The sequence below is a fragment of the Wyeomyia smithii genome, chromosome 1 (genome assembly GCF_029784165.1).
Source record: "Wyeomyia smithii strain HCP4-BCI-WySm-NY-G18 chromosome 1, ASM2978416v1, whole genome shotgun sequence".
NCBI lineage: Eukaryota > Metazoa > Arthropoda > Insecta > Diptera > Culicidae > Wyeomyia > Wyeomyia smithii.
The window spans coordinates 116,975,383-116,998,733 of record NC_073694.1 but is presented as its reverse complement, the minus strand read 5'-3'; the positions used below and the strand labels follow the sequence as shown (position 1 = coordinate 116,998,733).

General features: G+C 37.0%; 1 protein-coding gene across 1 annotated transcript in view; it reads left to right on the top strand.

Annotated features, from left to right (window-relative positions):
* Positions 1-23,351, top strand: part of LOC129717124 (neuroendocrine convertase 2) — a 187,478-nt gene that overhangs the window by 136,387 nt on the left and 27,740 nt on the right. Inside the window, exon 10 of the mRNA XM_055666969.1 lies at positions 12,141-12,241. Within this exon, the coding sequence (XP_055522944.1) occupies positions 12,141-12,241 (101 nt within the window). The remainder of the gene's footprint in view (positions 1-12,140; positions 12,242-23,351) is intronic.

Sequence of the window (23,351 nt, the reverse complement as noted above, 5' to 3'; positions counted from 1 at the left end):
AACTAACCAAATAAATGGAACCAAATTCGGCAGGAGAATAATTTTTGGGGTAACAAAGATGTCCATAATGTTTCGACACCACTTCTTCTTCTGATAGGAGGGGTTCCACACCAGGCATGGGGAAACCACAGCACTCCAAAGCGCATGTGGCCCATCTGCTAACAAACACACCACGCTGAGCATTTCGTATTCACCATCGTCGCGAGCCCAAGACGAAACACTGGAGAGCCATTCGTAAACACGCCAACCGAGGATTTTTAACTTCGGCACATGAGGCAACCGAGGGCTTGCAGTTTCGGGGAACACACAAGCATTAGTCACCACGAAGAGATTGATGATGGAATAATAATGGATAGTTGAATGTTAGCCATCGCATAAAACCACCTGCAATATTTTTGCCTTTCTCCTAGAAAGGTATAGCAATCACTTGCAAAACCGAAAGTAGAGAAGTGCTCCAAAGGGCCGAATGGCATATATCACTCGACTCAGCTCGACGAGCTGAGCATTTTCTGTATGAGTGTGTGTGTGTGTATGTGTGTGTGTGTATGTGCAGATTTTTATTCTCACTCACTTTTCTCAGAGATGGCTGGACCGATTTTCATGAAATTAATTACAAATGAAAGGTCTTGTTGTCCCATAAGACCCTATTGAATTTTATTGTAATCGGATTTTTAGTTTAGAGGTTATGTTTAAAAATGTGAAAATCCTGAAACATCAATATCTCAAAAACTACACAACCGATTTGAGCAAAATTGGTTTCAAAAGAACGGTCTACTTTGAAAACCCTTAACTTTTGAATTTCATAAAGATTGAAGTTGTGGTTCAAAAGTTATGAAAAGAAACGTGTTCTGAAGACTGTTTATTTTCACTCATGTTTCTCAGAGATGGCTGTACCGATTTTCATAAAATCAGTGTCAAATGAAAGGTCTTATTGCCCCATAAGACCCTATTGATTTGTTTTGCAATCGGACTATTACTTTGCCTGTTATGTTTAAAAATGTGAAATCCAGCTATGCAAAGGAACATATTCCGAAGACTACTTGGACTCACTCACTTTTCTCAGAGATGGCCGACCCGATTTCCACAAATTTAATGTCAAATGAATGGTCTAGCTGCCTCAGAAGACCCTATTGAATTTTACTGTAATCGAACAGTAACTTCATTTGTAATGTGCCGACTTGAGAAAATCACGAAACTTCATTATCTCAGAAACTACACAACCGATTTGATTATTATTATCAGATGAGCGGGCTAGTTAAGGGTTAACTGATGAATTATTATTGAACACGTGGTTTCAAACTTTGGCTGCCCTACACGTTCCCATTTCATTTGATTATAATCGAACTTAAGCAACCGTTATGTATTAAATTGTTAATAAAACAACGAAAGTCTATTATCTCAAAGATTACATGACTTATTTGAACATAACTAGTGTCATACGAACGAGTCATCTCTCAAACTTACAAATAACAAACTTCATAACAATTTGATTTGTGGCTCAAAAGTTATGGAAAGAAGAGAAATTCAAAGACTATTTAAAACTATACCTGCTTTGATCGATATATGTGGCCTCAACATAATTTAAATGTGGTGTCGTACTATTTGAACGTTCCAAGTTCATTGATTCCTTGCGGTTTGTTTGAAGTCTGCAAATGCACGACGAATCGGCCATAGGATATGATCAAAGTCAAATAACAAATAGTTTGAAATGATTGGTTTTATCGAAATGACAACATCCTCGTCTTTTGGCTTCTGTACATCACCTTAATTCTGAATATATTCATATTGAGTGGTATTCTGTCATTATCAGCAGACTTTCTGGCATCGATCTGACACCGGAAATACCCATATTGGGAGGTATTTTTGGTTGTTTGCCAGAAACTAAAAGTGGTCGTCTTCAAATTCAAAATAGTGTCCAGGGTCAATGTTTGGTTTCTATCAGAGTAGGCAGTGTGACTTTGCCCTCGTATCCAAGTGAGTTTCAAAACTTGCTTGCACATTTATTTTCGGTTTGCACGTAAACCCTACTAACAGTGCATTACACTTGAGTTGGATTTGAGTTTCAATCCTGCATAACAACAATTGCATAAAAATCGAAATGCGATGAAATTCGCGCCGCGTCTGCTGCAACAGTTTGTTGCATTGTCCTTTGAAAGCATAAATTCGATCTAAAAAAAAACTCATCGCGTTACATCTTCGCCTGCATCGCTGGATACTTCGTGCACTGCATGCATTGCACGCATTTAAACTCAATCGATCAGAGTGTGCGGCGCAAAAAAAAAACTCAAACTATCGAGAGGAAGCAGATTCAAGTTGGATTCAAATCTGGAAAAGTGTTACTCAGTTCAACTTTGCACGAGTTCATGCCAGCACTGGTTTCTATGCATCATCACGTTTGCGGAAATATCCATATTGAGTATTATTCGGTCATCTTCGACTGTTTCCTAGAAGTTGCCATCTAGCAATTTAAAATGGTGCCTGAGGTCAATTGTTAGCTCCTTGCATCATTCTGGTTCCAGAGATACTCATATTGGATAGTTTTTGTTTATTTTAGGCTGTTTTTCACAAACCGGTAGTCGTCATCTTGGATTTCAAAATGGTATTTAGGATACTGGTTAAAGAAAAAATTCATATTGGGTGATATTTGGTCACTTTGGACTGTTTTTCAGAATCCGAAAGTCGTCATTTTGGACTTTAAAATTGCCTGTGAAATCAATTTCTGTCATCTGGGCGTAATTCTGGTTCCGAAAACATTCATATTGAATGGTATTTGGTCATTTCCGGCTTTTTGCCAGACACCGGAAGTCACCATCTTAAAATTCAAGATTGCGTCTGTGATCAATTTTTAGCTTCTGTGCATCTCTCTGGTTCCAGAAATACTAATATTTAATGGAAATCGTCCATTTCAGGCTGCTTTCCCGAAACCGAAAGTTGCCATCTTACAATTCAAAATGTTGTCTGAAGTCGATTTGTGGCTCCAGTACATCATTACGGTTCCGGAAATACCCATATTAGGTGGTATTTGGTCATTTGCCGCTGTTCTTCCGACACCGGAAGTCGCCATTTTGGATTTCATAATGGCATTTGGAGACAATTTCTGGATTTTGAACGGCATACTGGTTAAAGAAAAACTCATATTGGGTGGTATTTGGTCTTTTTCTACTGTTTTCAGAAACCGGAAGTCGCCATCTTAGAATTTAAAATGCTATCTGTGGTCGATTTTAGCTCCTGAGTATTATTCTAGATCCGGATATTATTATATTGGGTGGAAATCGGCCATTTTCGGCTGTTTTCCAGAAACCGGAAGTTGCCATCTTACAATCCAAAATGTTGTCTGAGGTCGATTATGGAACATATTTGTTACCACTAAAAACATTCAAAACCTCTACTTCCAGAAGAGGGAGGGGCGTCAAACCATTATGGACATATTTGTTACCTCTAAAAACATTCATATACCAAATTTGGTTGTATTTTCTTGATTGGTTCTTGAGCTGTGCGAAATTTGTGTTTCATTTTTATGGGATCCCTCCCTTATAGAAGAGCGAGTCGGGTTTCAAACCATTATGTACATATTTGTTACCACTAAAACATTTACCTGCCAAATTTTGTTCCATTTGGTTGATAAGTTCTCGAGATGTGCACAAATTTGTGTTTCATCCAACTATTATGGACATATTAGTTACCCCTTAAAACATCCACATGCCAAATTCGGTTTCATTTGCTTGGTTTGCTCTTGAGTTGTGCAGAAATTTATGTTTCATTTGTATGGGATCCCTCCCTTCCAGAAGAGGGAGGGGTCTCAAACTATCATAGGAACCTTTATCGGCACCAAAAACCCCTACATACAAATTTTCACGTCGATCGGTTCGGTAGTTTTCGGGCCTATATGGATCAGACAGACAGACAGACTTGACTGCATTTTTATATGTAAAGATTACAACATCAATATTTTAGAACCTAAAGAGTGAATATACATTTATTGGATTGAAGCGTTCATGTAAATCTCTTTTTACAAATAAAAGTTTGAATGAGAAAGGCTGGGTCTGACCGCTAGGTGGATTAACTTAGGATTTTCATATGTACTTTTGAAAAAAAATGAAGCGTTTGAGAAAACACGTGTAGGCATGCGGGCCTCCGGAGGGCTCACGAAGTTGAGAACACTCGGGTTTGTGTTTGCCGAATCTTTCGAAGGCTGTTTTATCTAGAACACTGCGGGTTTTTCGTTTTGTATACGCACTGAAGGGCAATCTAAACACCCATCGTGGCATCGCTTGAAACACACCTGCGAGTGGTGTGGTGGGCTTAGACATGCCTGTTCCACACAAATTTCTGCACATCTCGAGAAATAATCAAGCAAATGGAACCAAATTTGATATGTTGAGGTTTTTGAGAGCAAGAAAATTTTTTGACTCCAGACGCCATTGTTAAATTTAAGATGGAAACTTCCGGTTTCTATCCGGAAAATGTCTCCAAATATCGTTTTGAAATCCAAGATGGCGACTACCGGTTTCTGAAAAACAGCGGGATATGACTAAATACCACCCAATATGGGTATTTCCGGAATTGTTATGATGCACTGAAGCCACAAATCAACCTCAGACAACATTATGAATTGTAAGATAACGACTTCCGGTGACTGGAAAACAACCGTTTATGATCAAATACCACCCAATATGGGTGTTTTTTCAACCAGAATGACGCTCAGAGGCCAGAAATTGTCTCCAAATGCCATTTTGAAATCCAATATGGTGACTTCCGGTTTCTGAAAAATAGCGGCAAATGACCAAAAACCACCCAATATCGGTATTTCTGGGATTGTTACGATGCACTGAAACCACAAATCGACCTCAGACAATATTATGAATTGTAAGATGACGACTTCCGGTGACTGGAAAACAGCCGAAAATTACCAAATACCACCCAATATGGGTGTTTTTTCAACCAGAATGACGCTCAGAGGCCAGAAATTGTCTCCAAATGCCATTTTGAAATCCAATATGGTGACTTCCGGTTTCTGAAAAATAGCGGCAAATGACCAAAAACCACCCAATATCGGTATTTCTGGGATTGTTACGATGCACTGAAACCACAAATCGACCTCAGACAATATTATGAATTGTAAGATGACGACTTCCGGTGACTGGAAAACAGCCGAAAATTACCAAATACCACCCCATATGGGAGTTTCTTTAACCAGAATGACGCTCAGAGGCCAGGAATTGTATCCAAATGCCATTTTGAAATCCAAGATGGCTACTTCTGGTTTCTGAGAAATAGCGGAAAATGATCAAATACCACCCAATATGGGTATTTCCGGAATTGTTATGATGCACTGAAGCCACAAATCGACCTCAGACAATATTATGAATTGTAAGATGACGACTTCCGGTGACTGGAAAACAGCCGAAAATGACCAAATACCACCCAATATGGGTGTTTCTTTTACCAAAATGACGCTCAGAGGCCAGGAATTGTATCCAAATGCCATTTTGAAATCCAAGATGGCGACTTCTGGTTTCTGAGAAATAGCGGAAAATGATCAAATACCACCCAATATGGGTATTTCCGGAATTGTTATGATGCACTGAACCCACAAATCGACCTCAGACAATATTATGAATTGTAAGATGACGACTTCCGGTGACTGGAAAACAGCCGAAAATGACCAAATACCACCCCATATGGGTGTTTCTTTAACCAGAATGACGCTCACAGGCCAGAAATTGTCTCCAAATGCCACTTTGAAATCCAATATGGCGACTTCCGGTTGCTGAAAAATAGCCAAAATGGCCGATTTCCATCCAATATGAGATGTTCCGATACCAGAATGATACAACGGAGCTAGAATCGACCACAGACACCATTTTAAATTCTAAGATTGGGACTCCGGTTTCTGGAAAACAGCCGAAAATGACGGGGTACACAGGTCGGACTCGATTATATATAGTCTCAGTTTTTTTTTTCACTATATATAATCGAATTTTATTTATAATCGAATCAGAGAAAAAAATTGTTTTATATTGATTTTTTATAAATATATAAATTAATTTTATAAATAGTACTATAGAATGATGATCTGTTTGTTAAGGAATTATGTCACTTTGTGGCGTTAGTGTATATGTAACAAAAGACATTTTAAATAATCTAGAACGACTGGGGCCAATTCAAAGGAAAATACCCTGGTATCTTTGGAATTGCTATTTGGTCGATAATAACTACACGATGGACCCAGGTTCAACTTTCGGCAGACTACCGGTTGCCCTCCGGATCCAGAAATAACGTAGAAGAGGAAAACTGAAAATTATTTCGGCTATAACTCCGGTATAAGTTATCAGATCTCGGCCTTTCTTTAATATTATGGTATATTTTGCATGTGATAGTTTCGAAAAAAACACGGAAATACTAGGACCTGTTCATTAAAGCAGACAGTGTATGTAGTTATAGGAGCGACAAATGAGTGAACTGAAAATATGATACAGTCTTGGAAAAATATACACCGTATCCAGATGGGACTAGGACCTGTTTTTCAAAATTAATCTCGTTTACGGTAATTCCGGATCTTTCGGAGGGCTATCTGATGGTAAATTTGAGTAACATTCTGTCATGATATCATTTATTTTCGTCTGGGAGTGGTTTAGAAAAGAAGTGGGACTGTTCTTAAAAATTAATCTCTTTTATGGTAGTACCGGTGGTTCACGTGGTGGCCATCTTGGAGCATATTTCGTTGAAAGATCATTTTCCTTCTAGAATTGGTCTCGAAAAAAAAACAGGAAGCTTAAGGAACACTGTTGAAAATTGACATTTTACGCTAGTTCCGGATCTTTCGGTGAGGTCATTTCGTTTCTAGTCAATCCCGCAGAAGCAGTTTCGAAAAAATTAGGAAGCTCTAGAATAGGCTGTCCCAAAATTGCATGATGTCTGGAAACCTGGGGCTCACCCTTAAAATGAAAGTTTAGGGTGTCAGAAAAAATCTTTATAAGGGCGAAACCTTTAGGAAATGATGTTTAAGAGGTGCACAAGCGGGATATTTGAAAAAAGTCAGTTTTTTGAACATGTTTTTTTAAAAACAATCTAACACTTCAAATTTTAATAAATCGTTATGTCTTATTATTTCTAATGGATTCTTTAGGGTTCAAACTGTAAGCCAGATTTTTGTTCAGAGCAGTTCAGGGTCCCAAGCATGCATTATGTATTTTTAAATTATCGAAAAAGTTTCACTATTTCATTTTCACTTAAAATACCATTGTGCTCTCAGGGAGATGTTTGATTAGTATATTAAAGATTCCATCGTCACCAGGTGCTTTCATATTTTTAAATTTTATATATTTTTAAATATTTTAAATTTTTAATAACTGATTTTACATCATTCAGGTTAGTTTCAGTTGTTTCTGCAGGTAAAAAATTCTGAGAAAAAATTAAATCAAATTGACGTGTGACTTCATTTTCAATTGGACTCACAAAATTCAAATTTGAGTTATGAACACTCTCAAACTGCTGAGCAAGTCTTTGAGCCTTTTGTTCATTGGATACAAGAAAACGTTCACCATCTTTTAAAACTGGAATAGGCTTTGAAGGTTTCTTAAGAATCTTCGACAGCTCCAAAAGGGTTTTGAATATGGTTTCAATTTTCCAACTTTAGTCTCAAAATTTTGATTTCTCAGAAGAGTAAATCTATGTTTATTCTCTTTCTGTAAATCTTTCGGACATTTTTCAAACGAATTAGAAGTTGAAGATTTTCGTCAATTATTGGTGAATCAAATTTCACTTGAGCCTTTGGAACAGAATAATTCCTTGCATCAACAATTGCACATTTTAATGCTTCCAAAGCGGAATCAATATTCACTTCGTTTTGCAAATCAAGCTCATTATTGAAATTTCTCTCAATATGAGTTTTGTATCTTTCCCAATTAGCCTTGTGATAATTAAAAACAGAGCTCATAGGGTTTAAAACTGATTCATGTGATAAAGAAAAAGTTATTGGAAGATGGTCAGAATCAAAGTCAGCATGTGTGATCAATTCACTACATACATGACTTTGATCTGTTAGCACCAAATCAATTGTTGAAGGGTTTCTTACAGAAGAAAAGCATGTAGGACTATTCGGAGACAAAATAGAATAGTATCCTGAAGAACAATCATTGAATAGAATGTTGCCAATGGAATTACTTTGAGAATTATTCCATGATCGATGTTTAGCGTTAAAATCGCCTATTATAAAAAAATTCGAACGATTTCTGGTGAGTTTTTGTAAATCACCTTTAAAATAATTTTTGTGCTCGCGTGTGCATTGAAATGGTAAATATGCTGCGGCAATAAATAAAATCCCAAGTTCAGTTTGAACTTCAATTCCCAAAGTTTCAATAACTTTCGTCTCAAGATGGGGAAGAGCACGATGATTGATTCGGCGATGAATAACAATTGCAACTCCACCGCCGGAACCCTGAATCCTATCATATCTATGAACCACGTAATTGAGATCATATTTTAGTTTTATGTTAGGTTTCAAAAATGTTTCAGTAATAATTGCAATATGCACATTATTTACTGTTAAAAAATTACAAAGCTCATTCTCATTGGCCTTCAATGAGCGAGCATTCCAATTTAAAATTTTGACGGTTTATTTAAAAACATTGCTAAATTTTAAAGGGGAGTTTCTTTCGGCTTCGCAGTCTTTAAAATGTGAAAAGAAAACGATATTTTTCTCTTACACCGACGTTTCGAATAATATATATTCTTTATCAAGGCTCTACAAGTAAATTAAGATCAAAACGATTTTTAGAAACAAATACATAAATTATGCACATAACATCATTACCGAGAGGACAATTTTCCTGTGAAGTGGTTCTTCGGCTAGAGCATTAATTGTCGAAACAGAAAGTAATCATCCTAACAGAACATCCAAAAATACATTAAATTAGCTAAACATGATATCAAATACAATTCATGCTTCTTACATTATGCAAATTAAAAAAAAACAAATTAAAAACTGTACACTTTAACGAAGCGGAACTCGTAGCACTTTCAATCATACTGAACCATTTTTTCCGTAACCAGCGACCTTGCGTGCAAACTCTATTGCGCACAAGTTATGCTGTGTGACACTCGGTGGAAGCTGTCAGCGACCGTTGACGTTTGCTGTTGTTTATTTCTGTACTCCGCTTGACGTGTTGCATGATTGCTGTATATGTTGTGCTTAAGCCTTCAACATCACTGCGTTTGTTTACCGTATGATCGTTCGTGATAATGTGGCACATTTCCAACACGTTCAACGCTGTTTTTCGCCTATGTTCATCCGGGATACACACCTCATTCAACTTGAATGAATGGTTCTCGTCGATGCTGTGTTGGAGTAAAGCAGTTTTTTCCCTCAGGTGATGTATTTTGGCAATAGTAGATGGGCTGGTGGCATGTTCGTTTGACTTGAGCTCATCCAGTTTTTTAATGTTTGACCGGTGGTTGCTGATTCTTGTTTTGAGATGCTGTGTAGTGAGTCCAACATAGCACGCATCGCAGTTGGCACAGGGAATTTTGTAAATGACGTTGCTGCGATCTAATGTTGCGATCCGATCTTTGGTGTTCGTGAACAAATGGTTTATGGTGTGCTCATTACGTGTAGCGAGGGTAATTTCTGGGAAATCTATACGCAGTGATTTCTTTATGCGCGCCGTTAATCTGTCGATGTAGGGCATAGGTTTGTATGTTGTTGGCAATGTTTCTGCTGGGGCATCTTGTACGTTCTTCCTCATTAGTCTGTTCTGCAATCTATTTTTTAAATTTTAAATTAGAAACAATTTTATTTGTAAAATTTGTATCTATTTGAATGGCTTCAAACATTGATTTTGCCTGCAACATGGCGTTCATGAGATCGAACATTGCCTGTTGCAGAAAAGAAAGTTAACCTGCCGTAATAGGCCCCAGGCAGTTGATTAGGAAAAATATTTTCGGTAGTAATATTAGCTGGGGTAATAGGTGTACAATTTTTTTCTAGCGTGTTTTGCTTACCCATATTAGCGGTCATTTTCGAACTACCAACATTTGGCGGTAGAATGTTCGAACTACCTGTAACCTGTGCATTTGTTAAACGAGTATGCAAAGGAGTAGAAGAAGTGGGTGGTACTGGTACGCTTGGAGAATTTTGTTTTGATTGGGAAATTGATATTTGTTTACCTTGCCTTAACAATTGCTAAACGGACTGGGCATTGGTAAAAATTTGACATATGGTTGCCGTTACAATTCGCACAGCGAAAATTTTTACTCTTTTTCACAGGATATGTGTCCTTTTTGTGAGAAGAGTCTCCACAAATCAGGCATTTTTGGTCCATGTTACAGAACTTTGAACCATGGCCATAACGTTGGCAAATACGGCATTGGGTGATATGCTTTTCACCTCCGCCAAACTTCCTATAAGCTTCCCATTTTACACGCACGTTATATAAAGCATGTGCCTTTTCAAAAAATTTTAGGTTATTAACCTCACTGCGGTTAAAATGAATTAAATAATTAACAAGGGAAATTCCTGTGCGCTGACTGTTTTCGCCTCGTGATTTTTGTTTCATTAGAATTACTTGGGTAGGGGCTATGCCAAGTAATTCTGTTAAAGTAAGTTTGATCTCATCAACGGTTTGATCGTTGGTGAGACCTTTCAAGACAACCTTGAACGGCTTGGCGTTCTTGGTGTCATATGTAAAAAATTTGTACATCTTTTCAGTTAAATACTGAACAAGACGATCACGACCCTTTATTGAGTCGGCTAATAAGCGGCATTCACCTCTACGGCCAATTTGATAGGTAACTTTAACGTCAGAAACAAACGTTGAAAGTTCCTTTTTGAATATATTAAATTAAGAAGAAATAGTTACCACAATAGGTGGAACTTTCTCCTTTCTTGAAGATTTTACATTTTGTATAATTTCATTTCTAATAATTTTCACCAGCTTTTTGCTCAGGCAAAACATCAAAAGGATTGTCACTACAGACACTCGAAGTGTCAGAAAGAGATGCCTCTCTTTTCCTCCCCGCAGCGATGCGTGGTTTCTTTTTTCGTCCTGCCATTTCAGGTGATACGAAAAAAGAACAAATGTTAAATTCAAAAGTAGGTAGTCTTGAGAAAGACTGATGGGAAATAATTTTCAGGTAGTCTTTAAACGACACACTGACAAAACACAAACTTTGAAGCTATAAGCAGTCAAAAACCAGTCTACAAGCAACCGAAAACATTGATCTGTAAGACAGTTCAAGACTGTAGGACAGTTCAAGACGCACTGATTATGAGATTTTAATTATTAACTTTTCAAGCCTAGGTGTTTTAACATAGTCTTGGTCTGGGAGGGAGAAACGGATACGAAGCTGTGGGAGTGTCGAATGAACCAGAATTAGCTGTCAATTTGAACCAGGAGAAAAAAGAAGAAATCATTTAGTAGCAGGTATTGTAATAATTTGAAAGTATCGCCTTACTTGAAAAATTATACAACGCAAGCATTTTTTGTATTCAGTATGGTTTTACGAAATATTTTGGTTTATTTTTTAGTAAAATAATAAATTTCATGAATTTTCAGTAATAATCCTGCCGGCGTATTTCGATTATTAAACTTGCGCCTTCTAGATTTACGGTCCAAGCCGGCTTACTCTGGAAATTTGAAGAATTTCTTAACCAACTTCTGTTTTATGTAGCGACAGTTTTTTAGTTGCACCGGTAACGTCATCAGTGATTTCTGTGGAAGCAATGCAATGCAATGCAGCTTCCGAAGCATGATTGCATTTTTCTTGACTTTTTGACTTATTTCTGACTTGTTCTTGACTTGACTTATTCCAAAAATACTTATTATGATATCATCCATACACGCAATGAAATAAACAAACTTTTTTTAACAAAATATTTCTGTCCTTTGGTAAGATACAAGTTTTGAGAGTTTGTCGATTTTTTAAAGGCATTTTTGTTGTTTAAACGTGTTAGCAACATTTGCATATGAACGCTTTTCGGAATACCTCCTATGTTAATTATTACTCGGGAATCAAAAAAGTCGTTTGATAACAATTTCTAACTATACACTTATCACGGTTGAATGTTGATTTTCGTTTCACGAAATAATGAGAATGTCCAATCGTTAATTTATGAGTATCAACGCCTTTTAAACTTAAAGGAGGACGCCACGATTATCGAGCAACAAAGCAGCGGCGCGAAATCTACAGTTCACGCCGTCAGGGACAGGAAGAGTACACCGTATCAGCGAAATTCAAGAAGGTAAGAAACCGAAGACACCATGTTGGCAATGCGGTTCCCAATCCGCACGAGGCTTACAAATGACATACGCCTTTTGTCTCAATATTGCTCTCCAAACGTTATTTAAAAGATATGGAAGCAATTTTTGTAATAGAGTAACTATTACTTTTTAAAGAAAAGCTTGTGTGAATTTTCTTACAAAAGACACTAAAGATACGATAAAAAAAACAAACATTTCCTATTTTTATCTCTGTGGCAATTGAATTACAATTTATTAGTTTTTCTCCAAAGAGTCACAGAAAGATTTATTTTGTTTTGGAAGCATGAGAATTTTTTTCATGAGGGGCCATCCACATACCACGTGGACAGATTTTTAACGATTTTGACCCCCCCCTCCGTGGACAACTGTCCATATAAATTCTAAAAAAATTGTAGGGACCGTGGAATGTGGATGGCCCCTAAGGTAGTCCCGGTGTTAATTTGAAGAACAAAAGATATTTTGTCTTAGAATTGTCACCAAATCGTTAAGAGGTACGGTTTCATGTTTTCTAATGAATTCATGGTGACATATCACATAGGAATAGTTTTCCCAGTTAGTCACTGTGACTTCCGTGAGAAAACATACATCACATATACATCAAAAGTATTGTTTAAAAAAAATTGTATCTTTTTAAAAAATATATAAGTTATTAGCATTGTTACGGTGACTTTGGTAATTAGCTCTTTTAGTTTGAGTAAATATTAGGAAAAGTAAACATTGGGCTTTGACCGACAAATTTTACTGTTTGGTCACCGTGACTTTTGAAAGGAAATATGTGTCAAATGTTGTTAAAGGAGAATACACTAAAGTCGCTTTTTACGCGGAGGATACAAACCGCGTAAAAAAAACGCGTAAAATCCGGAATCCGCGTAAAAAACGCGTAAATTCCGAAATCCGCGTAAAAAAACGCGTAAAAAGCGACCTTAGTTGTGTGATCTTTTTTGAAAAACATCTTATTAACTTTGTCACATAAATTCAAGTAATAAGTAAAAAAGAAAATATTAGTTCAATATGAAGGGAATATGTCCTCAGTCCAACGTTCGATTAGTATTGTCTCACAAGAGTCCCCGTATTTATTGATCTTCATTAAAGAATTTAGAAATGATCACTCTCGAAAACAATTATTCTTTTTAGAGAGGTCACCAAAAATTATTGGTGACGAATACCTTTAGATTTTTTAGGTTCATCAAGATGGGGGCGATGATTACTAAAAACATAAAATGTAAATGTTTTAAAATTAAAACATAATATGATTTGTGAATTTTCCTCGAAAATTCTCATATATTTTGTAACAATGTTAAACCAGAAGTTGCATCCGAACAGAAATATGATTAAAAAGAGGAATGAAATTATTTTTTTTGTTTCTGGAATATTTAAAATTTTCTGAATATTTTCTAAACTAAGTTTTTCTGAGGGCGCATGAAAATTTTAAGAGGTAGACGATATACTTTCACCACGAAAATGGAGATGTATTTGGAAAAGACTTGAGGCATTTATCGCAATTCCAACTTGTTGTATGTCATTAGTTTATATGTACACATTCAGTCATTTCTAATTTTTATCATCGAAAGAAAAACATAGTTTGTAATAGATGGTCACGAATGTAATAATTTATTCTAGAACTTTGTCACGAGAAATATTCATGAATGTATTGATGAAAATACGACTCGCGATAACAATTCGAAAATAAAAAACCTTTCTGGTTTCTCCTATAAATATCACCAAGTTATTAATACGATGAATCAGAATATTTCTAACAAACCACTTTGTGACAATTACTAAAAGTTTGTATAAGGCTCTAAGCCCCGCCTTTTCGACGCTTTTTAAGCATATTGCGTTTACTGATCGCCTGAATGGGCATGCTCAGCAGCACGGCTAGCTACAAACCCACCCGTGACAAGTGGGCACAAAGACTAATAAAATTGCCCGTGCGAAATGGGTACAAAGCTACCACATATAATCCTCAACTGCTAACGCTAATTACTCACGATTGTTTCACTGTTGCTCCGTCTAGTCCGTCGCGATCGTCATCCTAATAAGGTTGGCTGTGTGAGTGATCACTACACGTTCTTATTCTTCACAGCTATTCCTCCGCTGCCACGGTCAACGCAAGATGGCGGCCAGTATGCCACCGCGTTAATATCCCATGCGGAATAGCCTGCTTGCCAGGCCGGTTGCGGCGACTTGGCCTGCAGGCCGAAGCTTTTCGTCTCCTGCGCGCACCAGGAGTCACACCACGGATACAAAACCTGTAACACTCGCGCTATTCATGCGTTTTCAGGCAGGCCAACACTCACCGCACGTTTCCCACCTCGTTTTCGCAAATTCCGCATACAGACCACCTTGCCGTGCAAGGGTTACCTCGTTTTCGCGCGGCCGGTATGTTGCTTTTCCGTGATTCACTAGAACCCGTTTTACCTGGGTTTTCTTCCCAACCGGCACCACGACCTTTCACTCGTTTAATATGATGGCGCACCGCACTGCGCTTTTGGTTTTATCGCGACTCGCCACCACCTCGCTGTACTTGTGCACACCGCGACGGCTCAACCATAAGAGAGCTCAAACGTTGCCGCTTTCGCTTCACGGAAGTTCTTTTTCCCTTTTTCTGTTGCTGTCATCGTTTTGACGTTTCTTTTTCTTGAATGTCCCTTGTGGCAGACTTCACGATTATGTGTTTTTATAGCAGCATGAAGAGGAACCGTTCGCAAGCGACGTATCGATTGACATTTGGGTTATTTCTTACGCTAATTTAGCCCATGAAGTGTTGTGATGAGCTGACTTTATTCTTAAACGTAACACAACTCTACCGTAGCGGAAGAATTTTTTGTGAATCGGGGATCAACCGATTCACAAAAAATTCAAAAAATCATCCTCCTGGATGTTAGTCAGAGACTTAACAACTCACATAACTCTTGAGCAAACCTCCAGTTTCAAACGACCAAATGGATATCATACTATATACGCAAGCCTCGTCTGCTTGCCAAATCTTAATCTCCCATCATGCCTACTCTATATTATCATAATCATAATGCTCATAAGCGCCAGCTGCTTTTGGCAGAAATGCTACTACCTAACCAAATGTCTCTGACCAAGTCCTTGTTCAACCTTTCTCAAATTCGTGCCCACTACGGCACACATTTAATCGGATTCTAGCCTATGATATAACTATATAGGCTCAATCTCACAAAAAACAAAAAAAAATTACAAATTAGTATTTGGCGTAATGTGCCAACATTAACATATTTACAAGAACGAAATTGGGTTTGTGATAAATCTGAGAAGAGCTGAATTTAGGCAACCCAATCGTCATGAGCCCAGAACAAGGGTTTTACCGCGCCCTTGATTCGCGTTACTTTTGTTTGTGAATTTCATGACGACCCTCAGAATTTAACCTTTGAGAACGCATTCGAAATTACTGGATACACAACAGAAAATTTTTTGGGCTTTGAACTAGATTACGCTAAGATGTTGCTGGCTTCTAACTTCATGGGGGTATTTCCGGAATTGTTATGATGCACTGAAGCCACAAATCAACCTCAGACAACATTATGAATTGTAAGATAACGACTTCCGGTGACTGGAAAACAACCGTTTATGATCAAATACCACCCAATATGGGTGTTTTTTCAACCAGAATGACGCTCAGAGGCTAGAAATTGTCTCCAAATGCCATTTTGAAATCCAATATGGTGACTTCCGGTTTCTGAAAAATAGCGGCAAATGACCAAAAACCACCCAATATCGGTATTTCTGGGATTGTTACGATGCACTGAAACCACAAATCGACCTCAGACAACATTTTGAGTTGTAAAATGGCGACTTCCGGTGACTGGAAAACGGCCGAAAATGACCAAATACCACCCAATATGGGTGTTTCTTTTACCAAAATGACGCTCAGAGGCCAGAAATTGTATCCAAATGCCATTTTGAAATCCAAGATGGCGACTTCTGGTTTCTGAGAAATAGCGGAAAATGATCAAACACCACCCAATATGGGTATTTCCGGAATTGTTATGATGCACTGAAGCCACAAATCGACCTCAGACAATATTATGAATTGTAAGATGACAACTTCCGGTGACTGGAAAACAGCCGAAAATGACCAAATACCACCCCATATGGGTGTTTCTTTAACCAGAATGACGCTCACAGGCCAGAAATTGTCTCCAAATGCCACTTTGAAATCCAATATGGCGACTTCCGGTTGCTGAAAAATAGCCAAAATGGCCGATTTCCATCCAATATGAGATGTTCCGATACCAGAATGATACAACGGAGCTAGAATCGACCACAGACACCATTTTAAATTCTAAGATTGGGACTTCCGGTTTCTGGAAAACAGCCGAAAATGACGGGGTACACAGATCGGACTTGATTATATATAGTCTCAGATTTTTCTCACTATATATAATCGAATTTTATTTATAATCGAATCAGAGAAAAAAATTGTTTTATATTGATTTTTTATAAATATATAAATTAATTTTATAAATAGTACTATAGAATGATGATCTGTTTGTTAAGGAATTCTGTCACTTTGTGGCGTTAGTGTATATGTAACAAAAGACATTTTAAATAATCTAGAACGACTGGGGCCAATTCAAAGGAAAATACCCTGGTATCTTTGGAATTGCTATTTGGTCGATAATAACTACACGATGGACCCAGGTTCAACTTTCGGCAGACTACCGGTTGCCCTCCGGATCCAGAAATAACGTAGAAGAGGAAAACTGAAAATTATTTCGGCTATAACTCCGGTATAAGTTATCAGATCTCGGCCTTTCTTTAATATTATGGTATATTTTGCATGTGTAAGTTTCGAAAAAAAAACACGGAAATACTAGGACCTGCTCATTAAAGCAGACAGTGTATGTAGTTATAGGAGCGACAAATGAGTGAACTGAAAATATGATACAGTCTTGGAAAAATATACACCGTATCCAGATGGGACTAGGACCTGTTTTTCAAAATTAATCTCGTTTACGGTAATTCCGGATCTTTCGGAGGGCTATCTGATGGTAAATTTGAGTAACATTCTGTCATGATATCATTTATTTTCGTCTGGGAGTGGTTTAGAAAAGAAGTGGGACTGTTCTTAAAAATTAATCTCTTTTATGGTAGTACCGGTGGTTCACGTGGTGGCCATCTTGGAGCATATTTCGTTGAAAACTCATTTTCCTTCTAGAATTGGTCTCGAAAAAAAAAACAGGAAGCTTTAGGAACACTGTTGAAAATTGACATTTTACGCTAGTTCCGGATCTTTCGGTGATGTCATTTCGTTTCTAGTCAATCCCGCAGAAGCAGTTTCGAAAAAATTAGGAAGCTCTAGAATAGGCTGTCCCAAAATTGCATGATGTCTGGAAACCTGGGGCTCACCCTTAAAATGAAAGTTTAGGGTGTCAGAAAAAATCTTTATAAGGGCGAAACCTTTAGGAAATGATGTTTAAGAGGTGCACAAGCGGGATATTTGAAAAAAGTCAGTTTTTTGAACATGTTATTTTAAAAACAATCTAACACTTTAAATTTTAATAAATCGTTATGTCTTATTATTTCTAATGGATTCTTCAGGGTTCAAACTATAAGCCAGATTTTTGTTCAGAGCTGTTCAGGGTCCCAAGCATGCATTATGTATTTTTAAATTATCGAAAAAGTTGATTTTTTAAAAAATTACAGCATTCAATCGTTTGAAGTGGGTACCGTACATTGAGCCATATAAAGTTCAATACCGTCTGAAGATGGGAAATTTAGTGGGAAATAACTTTGCCGAAGACACAATATGGCTATCTTTAACCCCAACAAAGTTATTCGTGATTTACTACTGATATATTTACTGCCGAACTTTATGAATAATAATTTAAAATATAGTATTCGTCAACACATTAACCAAAATCGCTACGACCCACCACTAAACCGCACAAATGATTACGCCTATTCATAGCAAAGTACTTGTACATTTTTTATACACCGCATAGGGAACAATAGGTTGCAAGTCTGCTTTATTGCAATCGTTATTAAACTAACTCCTTGGTAGATACAATGAAACAATAGCAATATTTTTCATTCCACGATCCAGGGATCGTTGAACAAAGGCTATTTACGTATGCGTGCTCTCATTACTCAGCTCTCTACAGAGAAATGAGAAAGTTTAGGAGGTAGTGAACAAATACACTCCGTCTCCGACAAATATTTCATTATCAGTTAATCTCTAGAAGTCACGGGAAATAGAACAATAACTTATCATGTCGCCGAAAACGAAGCTCAAATACGATCTGATGTCCGGCATAGCAAGAAAGAACCTGCCCAAAAATCATTTTCCGTCGCAGCTTGAGATCATCAGTAACTCCGGTACCACCTGGAAAATCAGAAATCATCGAAGGGACAAAGTGTTCAGAATGTGTCTACCGAGGCAATGGCAATTTGGGATCGGGCTGGTTTCCCGCATCAGCTCAAGCGGAACGTTGTTAGACGAGTTACCAAGCTTATAGCATCATGGCAAAGACTAAAGAAGGTCTATAAGAAGCGGGACTCAAGATCATTAGAAAGATTGAAATCGAGTAAGATGCAGATGAGTGAATTTTTCAACATCAGCGTAGAAAATATCGAAAGTGAATTACAACACGATGCGATCCGCGTGGAGTTCTGACGAAGTAAAAGACTACAACCACTAACAAACGCTTTTATCTAAAATATTGACCGAAACCGAATCTCTAACCGTGGGGCTGTTGGGGTATTAGCAGCCACAGCTGTTGCCTTTGATATCAATCCACAAGAACTAAGTTTAAGCAAATTTACTCTTCACAGAAAACGCAAAGCAGTATGTTTGCCTGCACAGATTTATAATATTGATGTTTAATATGTCTTTCCATTCTCCAGGCCCGCCAAGAGATTGCTAAAGAAGTTCAGGATAAGTTTCCAAAAGAGAAGTCTTTGGTCGTTCATTTTGATTCCAAGCAATTGTTGTTCAATCGCAAAAAAACTGAAAAGTTAGCTGTTGTCTTGACGGGTTTAGATTCTGTTGATCAAATCATCAGTTGCGAATTTATAGAACACGGTACAGGAAAAGTCGTAGCAGAACAAGTTTTTAAAAGCTTGAAACGCTGGAATCTCGATGAAGTTATTTGCGGAAAGTGTTATGACACCACCAATGTGAATTCAGGAGAAAAAAATGGTGCTGCGGTCATCCTAGAACGTCTACTTGGAAGAAAATTGCTGGATTTTCCGTGCAGGGTATATGAATTGATTCTTAAAACAGTCTACATGACATGTTTTGAACAACTGACAAGTTCTCCCGATGACGCTCTATTCAAATCATTCCGAAACGAATGGTATACAATAAATGAAATTGATTATGCTGGATTCCCTATTGGTACCAAATTATAATTTGAGGTTTCCTCAAGAAAATAAAATAACATGTTTTATATTGTATTATCTTTAAAGGAACACTCGGACAAGAGGAAACCAAAAGTCTTGTTGATTTTTGCAGGCAAATGATCTTGCAAAAATTCATACGCGAGGACTATAAAGAACTTCTGCAGCTTTCATTATTGTGCCTTGGAGAAGGCGATCCAGTGAAATTTCGGCGCCCTGGTGCCCTACACCACGCCCGGTGGATGGCTCGGGCGATATATGGTCTCAAAATATACCTTTTCCGGGATCAATTCGAGACAGATAATGTCCAGCTTCACAGATTTGTGCTGTTTGTTGTGAAAATTTACGTGAAAGGGTGGTATGAATGTCCAGTGGCAACAGATGCACCAGTGAACGACTTGAGGTTTATGCAGTCCTTGCAAAATTTTGAGGATAAAGAGCTAAGCCAAAACACTTCCAGAAAGTTCGAGAAGCACCTTTGGTACTTAACAGAGCTCAATGTAAGTCTCTCTTTATTTAGTGATCGAGTAGATGAGGAAACAAAACGGAAGATGGTAGAAAATTTGAAAAAGCGGAGTAATGGAAGCTCTTTAACCAGAGTTAGAAAGTACTCGGCCAAAAAAGGTCTGGCCGATTATGTAACCGAAAGATCCATGATCTTTTTTCAAATTTTGGGGCTAGAGAGCGGTTTCTTGAATGAAGATCCTACCAGCTGGAACTCACGAACTGATTACATTGAAGCGAAGAGGAAATGTAGCTCTTATACGGTGATTAACGATCCAGCGGAACGAGCTTTCGGGACAGCAGGAGACTACAATGATTTTGGTCCAAAGTCCGACGAAGAGAAGGGGAATACACTACTGATGATTGCAAATAACCGTAAAAAACAAAACAATTCATCGAAAAAGTCAGTAATTGATTACTTAAATTCTTGATAATTGATTAATTTTTTTTTGACTCGTATTATTGGCTTCTATAAATAAACATTGTAAATATAGAAAAAAGTGTATATTTTTTTATCGCAGTAAATCACGAATAACTTTGTTGGGGTTAAAGATAGCCATATTGTGTCTTCGGCAAACTTATTCCCCACTAAATTTCCCATATTTTGACGGTATTGAACTTTATATGGCTCAATGTACGGTACCCACTTCAAACGATTGAATGCTGGAATTTTTTAAAAAATCAACTTTTTCGATAATTTAAAAATACATAATGCATGCTTGGGACCCTGAACAGCTCTGAACAAAAATCTGGCTTATAGTTTGAACCCTGAAGAATCCATTAGAAATAATAAGACATAACGATTTATTAAAATTTAAAGTGTTAGATTGTTTTTAAAATAACATGTTCAAAAAACTGACTTTTTTCAAATATCCCGCTTGTGCACCCCTTAAACATCATTTCCTAAAGTTTTCGCCCTTATAAAGATTTTTTCTGACACCCCAAACTTTCATTTTAAGGGTGAGCCCCCAGGTTTCCAGACATCATGCAATTTTGGGACAGCCTACTCTAGAATCACTTTAGAAAATTGACCTTAATTACGGTATTTCTGTAATTTTCGGAAGGCTATCGGCGGCCTGCCTAAAGCCAAACCTGGGTCCAGTGTGTAAATATATATCTATATCACAGACCTCAGAGAGTTATCTTCTGAATTGGCCACAGCATACGAGTTGATACTGAAATAGATAAAACTCTTCCTGTTATAAAATAATCACGGGTACACTAGCGCCACGTAGTGAGAAAATTCCAAAACAGATAGATCTTCATCTGAAAGCACTCAATCACTTGACCAACTTTGCTGAAGACATGATTGTTCTATATCCTAAGATCTTCGACTTACAATTCATCTCATATGCACAGACTGGACATGTACCACTTTTGCTCTCAACGAAATGGTGATTATGTTGATTACCAAAAATTGTTCTGGCTATAACTTTGGTTTAGGTTATCAGATTTCGGTTTTTCTTGGATATTCTAGTACGTTATTGCGCTCTGCAACAATTTATGCATAAATCCCAAAAAGTGTAAAAATGGCACATGTACCATTTGCTCTCAACGGCTCATTTGTTACCCCTAAAAACATCCACCTGCCAAATTTGGTTCCATTTGCTTGGTTAGTTTTCGAGATGTGCATGAATTTGTGTTTCATTTGTATGGGACCCCTCTCTTCCAGAAGAGGGAGGGGTTTCGAACTATAAATAGATATTTCAGTTGCCTAAAACTTTTCTGAACAAACCTAAAAAAATAAAAAACCCAAAAAAATCGATGTAAAGTTGCAAATAAACTACAATTAAGTTTTTTATTCGTTAATGTTTTTGTTTGAATTGGTAAAATGAATTACTTGCTTTTTTGTAGCGCAGTACCATCAGCAAAATATTAGATGTTCTCACAACACTAAACTTTGCCGAAGATAGCATGCTGATATCTCTCACATATTGCAACCAGAAAAATCTTAAAACGTAAATAACGATTTTTAATGCCTTCTCATAGAAAACTTTATGTTGCTTACAATATGTAAGAGATAGAAACATGATGTCTCTGTAAAGTTTCTTGTTTGGAGATCACCTAATACTTTGCCTAAGGCACCAAGCGTCTATCTTTATCTAATGAAAAAGTAAATATTCTATCTCACTTTTAGGAGGATTGATCACCCAGCTTTCTACATCAAAAGATGCGTTTTCAAATATTTTGAAACTTCTCCGAACATATTATACGGTTCTAATAAACATTTGTATCACTATTCAATTATTTGCACGAAAACAGCAAAATGTGACATTGTGCATCGGTTGAATTTTTAATGTAAACTGCATCCAGAATGATACACAGAATTATGAAAAATATCTTAAATATTGAAGCGTAATAGAAAATCAGTTCACCCTGCCTTTTTTCAATGAAATGTTTTATGATGATAAAATCGGGTAAAAAATGTGATAAAATCGGGTACTGATATAATCGGGTGATTACTGGTATATATATATATATATATATATATATATATATATATATATATATATATATATATATATATATATATATATATATATATATATATATATATATATATATATATATATATATATATATATATATATATATATATATATATATATATATATATATATATATATATATATATATATATATATATAAAACCGGGAAAATGCGTTTCCATCATTAGATTTAAGGTATCACGAGGACCACTAGTATAGATTCCGTCGTGACGCTTTAAATTGCCAAGCTCAACGGTATGATCTTTGGCAAGAGTCTTTTGTAATCTAGAAACAACTGGAGTTTTCTCTATAGATTCACACATTTGAACCCAAGACCTCCTTTTAGATTTCCGGATTTCATTGCTATATTCAGTTAAGGCTCTTCTATATTGAGCCCAGTCTGAAGTACGTTTCGCTTTATTAAAAAGTTTCCGACTATTTTTTCGAAGACTTCCAAGCTTCTTGTTCCACCATGGCACGTCCCTACTTGAGGACGATTGTTTGGCGGGATAACTTTTATTGTATGCATTTATCACCATTTCATTTAGCTGGATTGACATAGCTTCTTGTGCGCAGCTTACAAGCGCTTACGCAAGGATACAAGAGCTTGGCTGGTGAAACTTGCGCAATTGTGACTTGTGTGCGCACTAACACACAGTTGGCCAATTTACTAAAAGCGATGAAAAAAAAAATATTTTTAAATATATAAATAAATTAATTAAAACATAAT